The following is an 8,201-nucleotide window of genomic DNA, read 5'->3' on the forward strand; positions in this document are numbered from 1 at the left end:
TTCTCTGAAAGTAATTATATTAATTGGAAATATTTGAAAAGACATTTCTCCAAATGGCCAGTAAGAATATGAAAAGATACTCAGCATCTTTAGTTATCAGGGATATGTAAGTCAAAACCACAATGAGAAACCACTGCACACCCACTAAGATGGCTAGAAATCAAAAAGCCATTAATAGCAAGTATTGGTGAAGATGATAAGAAAGTAGAATCCTTATAAGCTTTCATGGGAATGTAAAATGGCTCATCTACTTTGGAAAACAGTGTAGCAGTTTACTCAAAGAATTAAACATAGAGTTAACATATGATCCAGCAGTTCCACCCAAAAGAAACAAAAACATGCCTGTACAGAAACTTGTATATAAGTTATGGCAGCTTTCACCAAAAGGTAAAAACAACCTAAATGTCCATCAACAGACAAATGAATAAATAAATGGTATATCTGTACAATGAAATATTATTCATTATTCATATATTCAGTATATTCAAATATTATTCATATATCTGTACAATGAAATATTATATTATTCCATAAAAAAGGAATGAGGTACTGATATATTAGACAATATGGATGAACCTTGAAAACATTGTGCTAGCTGAAAGAAGCCAATCACAAAAGACCACATATTATGTGATTCCACTTACATGAAATCTCAGAATAGGGAAATCTATGGAGACAGAATGTTGACTAGTGGTTACTTGGGGTATAAGGGTGAGACATTTGCAGAGGCAGATGAGTGAGAGGAGTTTCTCCTTGAGATGATGAAAATGTTCTAAATTTGACTATGGTGATGGTTGTACATATCTGTGAATATCCTAAAAACCACTGAAATGTCCATGTTAAATGGGTGAATTGTATGGTATGCAAATCATATCTCAGTAAAGCTATTCCCACCCCCACCCCCCGCAAATCAGTTACATCCTAGACAAAAAAATTAACCATATGAAAATTTTTTAGAGGGGGAGAGGGGCGGAGCGTCTGGCGGTCTCGCACCCTGGGCTCGCTAGAGTGAAGATAGTCCAAGTCCCAAGAGACAGCGCCTCTCTCATTCAGTCTTCGATTATACATCAGCATCACCAGCTCCCTCACCACCAATGCGACCATGGGAGATGACATCAAATAGGCAGCCCCCTTCAGTTTGACCAAGCCAACATCACTTCTCAGGGGAACGATGCAACACACCTGCACGCAACAGAAGAAGTCCTCCTGTCAGGCGTCAGAGAGGAAGAAGGGATCGTCAGTCTCGACTTAATTCCATTAGTCAAGATGAAAATTATCACCATCTCCCTTATGCACAGCAGCAAGCAATAGAAGAACCTCAAGCCTTCCACCCTCCGAATGTATCTCCCCGTCTGTTACACCCTGCTGCTCATCCACCCCAGCAGAATGCAGTAGTGGTTGACATACATGATCAGCTCCATCAGGGCACCGTCCCTGTTTCTTACACAGTAACAACAGTGGCACCACATGGGATTCCCCTCTGCACAGGCCAGCACATCCCTGCTTGCAGTACACAACAGGTCCCAGGATGCTCTGTGGTTTTCAGTGGACAGCACCTCCCTGTCTGTAGTGTGCCTCCTCCAATGCTTCAAGCATGTTCTGTTCAGCACTTACCAGTACCATATGCTGCATTTCCACCCCTTATTTCCAGTGATCCGTTTATTTTACATCCTCCCCATCTTTCTCCCCATCATCCTCCTCATTTGCCACCTCCAAGCCAGTTTGTCCCTTTCCAAACACAGCAGTCACGATCGCCTCTGCAAAGGATAGAAAACGAAGTGGAACTCTTAGGAGAACATCTTCCTGTGGGAGGTTTTACTTACCCTCCATCTGCCCATCCCCCGACATTACCTCCATCAGCTCCTTTGCAGTTCCTAACACATGATCCTTTGCATCAGGAGGTTTCGTATGGAGTACCTTATCCTCCATTTATGCCTCGGAGGCTCACAGGACACAGTAGATACCGATCCCAGCAGCCCATACCACCACCCCCTTACCATCCCAGCTTACTACCATATGTGTTATCAATGCTTCCAGTGCCACCTGCAGTGGGCCCAACTTTCAGCTTTGAATTGGATGTGGAAGATGGAGAAGTAGAAAATTACGAGGCCCTGTTAAACCTAGCAGAGCGACTGGGAGAGGCCAAGCCTCGAGGACTGACTAAAGCAGATATTGAACAACTTCCTTCTTACCGGTTCAATCCTAACAACCACCAGTAAGAACAGACTTTGTGTGTAGTATGCATGTGTGATTTTGAGTCAAGGCAGCTACTTAGAGTTTTACCCTGTAACCATGAGTTCCATGCCAAGTGTGTCGACAAATGGCTTAAGGCAAATCATACTTGCCCAATCTGCCGAGCTGATGCTTCAGAAGTGCATCGGGATTCAGAATGACCAGCCTAAGAGCACAAATTTAGTTTGGGTGTTCCTCATCACATGTATATACGGACTATCCATTGAACTTAATCTGTGTGGCTTCCAGCCCTCCCTTTACCAAAAGGGTCAATGGACCTTTCTTTGCACTGTGTGACTTAATCAACTATAAAAGCTTACAATTAGTCTTCACAATTATGGGATTGTTATACTAACCGTGTGATTGGAACTCCAAAGACTTTTTCTTTAGCTTAATTTTGTGTGTGCACTAACATTCCCTGGTTTTTGTGTGATCATTCCGAGTGTTGCTGCAAGATTACAGTGGACGTGATCTTTTAGCATGTGATTTCATTAAAAGTGGTAGCTCCAGATGATATAGCAATCTACCTTATATAGAGCCTTCAGAAACTGTGAGTGGCAATGAGTGCAGCGTATGACTGTTGATGGTAAATGTATCTGTGTGTGTGAGAGAGAGAATGTGTGAAACTACTTGTGTGAGGGCATGGTAGCTAACATGTGTATGAGATCCTATATACCAGCATGTACCAAGAATGTGTGTGTAGTTTTAATTATGCTGCAATGTATAATCTGGTGTGTTATTTAAACAGCACTAGTACTGTACACTGGTTTCCCCCTTGTGTTTGCTGTTGCACACTGATTGCTAAGGGTGCATCAACGATAAGCATTGAATACTCCATCCCCTTCCCTCCCAGTGAATGGAATGAGAAAAGCCTTCTTCCTTTGCTTCAGGCAGCTGTCACCTTCTCTTCGTTGGTGGTCCCAACTGGGTCACTTAAGGAAAAAGTGTAATAGATTCTCACTCCATGAACCTGAAATTTTGATTTTTGTCGTGAAAAAGAAATTTTTAAATCTCCAACTTGCTGTTTCCAAAAAGAAGGTGCAATATCATACATCATCAGTTAGCAATATTAGCATTTCAATCAGTGGTTTGAATGTTGATCCTCTCTTGGTTTTCCTTGACATTTTCAGTAAGCTTCTTAGCCAGACGCGCTTGTGATTTTTTTTTTTTCTTTTAATGTTTAGGTTTGTGGTCTATTCTGAAGATATTTGAGTAATATATTTCTAAGAATACCACTGGTCCCATGAAGTCTCACCTCTTCTAATTCCACCAGAAAAAAATCTGTTAACTCAGCTTGACTTCTGATATGTTATTTGTTCAAGCTCCCATAGGCAACAAAATTGTTTTAAGAAGACTATGTTTCTGTTCTGCCAAGCTCCAATTTTGAAAGTTGTCTAGTTCTTCTCCCCTCAGTAAACGTGCTTCTCATTGAAATCCTCGTTTCCAGGATGGATCAAGTGCTGTGACAGCTCGAGTTCCTTAGACCTGGTGTGCTTTGATGTTTTATCACTTTTCTTTTTTGTTGAATGAGAAAAAAATTAATATAACAGGTGTCCAGAATACTTGCAGTATAAATGAAGATTTGATTTTTGTATAAAAAATAATGCTGTAGAACAGGAATTGACCTGCATTTAGTTGCTCTGAAAGGAATACATAGCTGTGTGGATTTCTTTGTTTTTTTAATAGGTTCCTTGAGCATAATTCAGATCGTTTCAAGTCATTTTTCTAGCAGTGTTTGAATTCCCCTCTCATTCTTCTAGTGTCTTCACCATTGTCTGCCTCTTCGTGCAGTTGCTGTCCTTCTTCTGGTTGCAGTGGCACAAGCTGCAGTTCTCCAGTCAGGACTGTGATGACTTGCTGCCAACCTCAGCTTTCGTTTGGCTGTGTCCGTTTTCTACTCAGTGTTAACTACTTGTTACTGCCATGCTACTTGCCTTCCCTTGAAGACTATAAGCTTATCACAGCTTAGAGTTCAGTAAAGTCAATTCACACAGAAGCACAATTTTGCCCTTTTCCAGACACTGTTGCCTCTATCTAGTCCTACAAGTAGGATTTTGCATACTTTGTTTGCCCCTGTATTTGTCAGTGCATCAGAAATACATCTAAACAGTGGTGAAATGCACATGTTACTTTTAAATCATTAGAGTATTCCCTACCTGTTCCTAATGAATAAAGTGTGTTAAAGACCAAAATTACTGGCGTAATAATCAACTACATTACAAATCACGTATAGTTTAATCTTTATTTTTTTTAATTAAAAAAATCATGTTTAAAATGGCAAAAGCCCATCTTATACATAGACTCTTTTATATAGCTGCAAAAAATTTATATCTGTACAGATCTAACATAACATTACTACACTCAGTATTCATTGTATTGAAGCATGCAAGTAAAGCACTTTTTCTAATTTATATAGATACTTAATTAACAAGGCACACTGTACTAATGACTAGGAAAAGTAACTCTTTCTTCCCTCTCTGGGATGATGAATTCTTGTCATACTACCCCTTTTCCATTAAATTTTTGAGAGGCCGTTGGCAATTTAGGAGGCAGCAGGGTCTATTTTGGTAAAATCCAGAATTGTTGCATTCTTGTGGCTGATCTCTCTTTGGGAATGTCTTTTCTTCGCATGGGGCTCTTAGAGATGTGTGCAGATTTGCTTATTAAGTAGTTAGTGTGTGTTAGGAGCGTACATGCATATGTTCCAAACCAGCTCAACCTAGCCACATTTAGCAACCGTGTGGCTAGCAGAAGAGAAAGAACAGTTGATTTGTACCTAGCTGTTGACTCCTTAGGTGATGCACCAGATAGCAGGCAGATGTTGGTTTCTTGCCTTCTTCCCCTTTCCTCCTAAAACAATATTGGCTTTACCACCTTAACTCTGCTGTGTTTTTTTATTTTCCTTTGCATGAAATACCACCTTTGTTGGTTTTTAGCACCCCCTCTTCCCCAAAAAGAAAAACAAAAACAAAAAACAAGGCCTCCAGGTATCAAGATCTCATTAGGATTTTCTGTCCTGAATTTTTTCAAGCAAAATCTAGAAAATGTGAAAGCCTATTTAGATTTTATACACTCTCTGAGATGTGATTTGTTAAGATTCTTATATTTGGGCCTCTTATAATATTTTAAATGAGATCTACCAACTCACTTACGAGAATATTTTTCACAGATATCTTTAGGCCTTTATTAGAAAGCTATTTTCCCCCTGTTGGTACATTTGGTTACCTCATTTTACTGTTTGTTTCAGACTATGGAAAGCTCACAGGGGTGTATTTTGGAATCATTTGCTGAGTCATTTCCTCGAATCATACTCCATTGTATCAGTTAACATATAGTTTTAAATGTACGTATTATAAATATCTGTAACCAAATCATTTGAAGGCTTGATAAATTTTTAACAAAGTTTGTACATTTTTTATGAAAGTTACTAGTAACGCTTTACTAAGTAGTGCAATGAATTTTTATTTTTAATCCCTGTGCCCAATTTTGGAGTTGAGAGGGTTGTTGGTAATAAATGTATGATGTACACTTAAAAAAAAAAATTTTTTTTAGAGAGATAATTTTATAGAGGGGGAAACTAAAGCTCCAGAGAGAGGAGTGTTGACCTAAACTCACTCAAAACCTGGGACAAGAACCTGGGTTTCTGGTTCCTGCAGTAGAGTGCGTTTCATCCCCCAGAATAGTATTATAATACCCCTCTCACTTCTGGGAAGACAATTGCAATGATCATACCAAATGCCTTTGACCTGGAGTCAGCCTGAGAGGTAAAAGAAAGTATCTACAAGAAAAGTACTCTACCTGCAGTTTTGCTGTGAACAATGTCACCCTTTGTGGAAAGAAATAGGAAACTGAGCAGAATGGGAGAGGAGAAATAGAATTCACTTTCTTGGTTTAAACACTAGACTATTTATGGGCAGTCCTATAAGTAGTCACTCTAGTTGCATAGGCTTTTGCCAACTCCTTTAAAAATAGCTATTCATAAAAACAGTGAACACAAAATGTAGCACAAAAGTTTTTGTAGGTCCACAGACTAGTAAATATCATACCCCTTCATGGCCAAACATATTGTAATGGACAGCTTGGTGCTTGTCTCACAAATTATTTGGTTCCAGTGGTAAGCAGAGCTATAGAGATGTCTCTGATTTGTGTAATACTTTTTTGGGTTTTTGTTGTTTTTGGCCATGCCACTCAGCTTGTTAGTTCCCCCAATCAGGGATCGAACCTCAACCCCCAGCAGTGGAAGTGCAGATCGTAACTATTGGATAACCAGGGAATTTCCCTGATTTGTAGAATACTTTGAATTTCAGCCTGCTTTTACATAGTATCATGTCTGATGCTCAGCACAACCCTGTGGAATCAATAGGGTAGATATTATTAGCCCCATTTTGCAGATAGGAAACTATTTTTAGGTAAGTAGGACAAGGTTGTGTTATCATCCTATTTTATGAATGAGGAGTCTTATTTTACACACAAGCAGCATGATATAAATAGCTGCAAGAGGGAACTTAAACTTGTGGCTGGTACATGAAAATTTGGGAACTATTTAAAGCTAGAGAACAAGGGAACAGAGTGTACCAGCTGGAATACTCATGGAAACAACAAATTTATTGCTGCTTTATATTTATTACTTCCATAAACTGCTTTTAGACAGATCAGACCCTGAATTTGCAAACCCCGCTGTGTTATAGAATGACAAACAAGGCTGCCTCCTTGCACGGCTCCAGTGGACACCATTCACATGGAGGCGACACCATCCCCATAGCATTAGACACAAGTGGTAGGTGTCCCGTGGAATTAAAACAGATTCCTGGCCCTGGATCAGAGATGCTATATAGATATCACAGTCAAATCTCAAGGTCCAACAGAAACCCCCATTCTTCCATGAAATCTGACCCAAAATCTTCTATCTTAACGTCTATTATATGCACTGTATATTTTGGTATTTTTTCATACTTAATTTTATTAATTTTTTCATTTTTAATGACATTTATTGTTTTCTTTCTAATTTTACAAGCAATGCATGTTTATTGCAGACAATTAGGAATACAGAAAGGCATAAGGTAAGGAATAATTATCATCCATCATCTCCATCCCCTAGAAATAACCACCAGTTTCCCATTTCCCCTCATTTTAAATATAATTTATCTTTGTACGTTACTCTTCCAAGTTTCATCTTCAAGGATTTGACTTCTATAAGTTTTATCTCTTTCAAAATACGGTGTCACTGAAGGTAGAGACCATATTATTTTCTACTTCTCTAGGCTCTAAGCTTTCTTAAACATAGTATAAATGCAGTAGTCAACAATTCAATTGAATAAGTCAGTTTATCTTCAATAATTTGCATCATGTGGTATTATAAGAACAATAAAGAATGTAAGTAAATCTACAAACATATCAGTTATGTTGTGAATAACAGTTTCCTTTCAATTTACTAAGTTACTTACATTTTATGATGTAATTTTTTTATTGTTTGCTAGTTAGTTTTGGTTAAGTTTGGGAGATCTGTATTTACTTCCCCACATCACCAGTCATAGACTGGATAAGGCTTTTGTCTCCTCAAGAAAACACAGCACAATTGAGCGACTATCACATTCTTTGGAGAACTTCAGTCTTTGGTCACGGCATTTAAGCCCCTGGTGGTGATCCCACAAAGTGACCCACATATTTTGTGTTTTGATGGTGGGATTACTATCTTAAATCTTTTTGCTTCTATTTGATGAGTCATGTGGATACCACATTTGAATTCTGTTTATTAATACTATTAAGTTTCAAGTGTCAACTGGTGGTAGAACAAATAGCCAACCATTTGAACTGCTAAAAGAGAAACTGAGGCATATTAAAAATGTTAAGCGTTTATTTGAGCAAAAGTCAGTTTAAATCAAAGCACCAAACTGAAAAGCACTCCAACAGGAGCTAGGAGAAAGATTTTATGGAGAAGAAGGAAGCAAAGCAAGGAGATTATGTGATGG

General features: G+C 38.6%; 1 protein-coding gene across 1 annotated transcript; it reads left to right on the forward strand.

Annotated features, from left to right (window-relative positions):
* Window positions 1-962: 962 nt before the first annotated feature.
* On the forward strand, window positions 963-2,567 carry LOC786435 (E3 ubiquitin-protein ligase RNF38-like). Its single transcript, XM_059891736.1, is given in 1 exon segment — window positions 963-2,567. A coding segment is annotated over 1 exon segment (1,299 nt). The 5' UTR covers window positions 963-1,094; the 3' UTR covers window positions 2,394-2,567.
* The last annotated feature ends 5,634 nt before the right edge of the window (window positions 2,568-8,201 follow it).

This window comes from Bos taurus, chromosome 11 (assembly GCF_002263795.3).
Source record: "Bos taurus isolate L1 Dominette 01449 registration number 42190680 breed Hereford chromosome 11, ARS-UCD2.0, whole genome shotgun sequence".
Lineage (NCBI taxonomy): Eukaryota > Metazoa > Chordata > Mammalia > Artiodactyla > Bovidae > Bos > Bos taurus.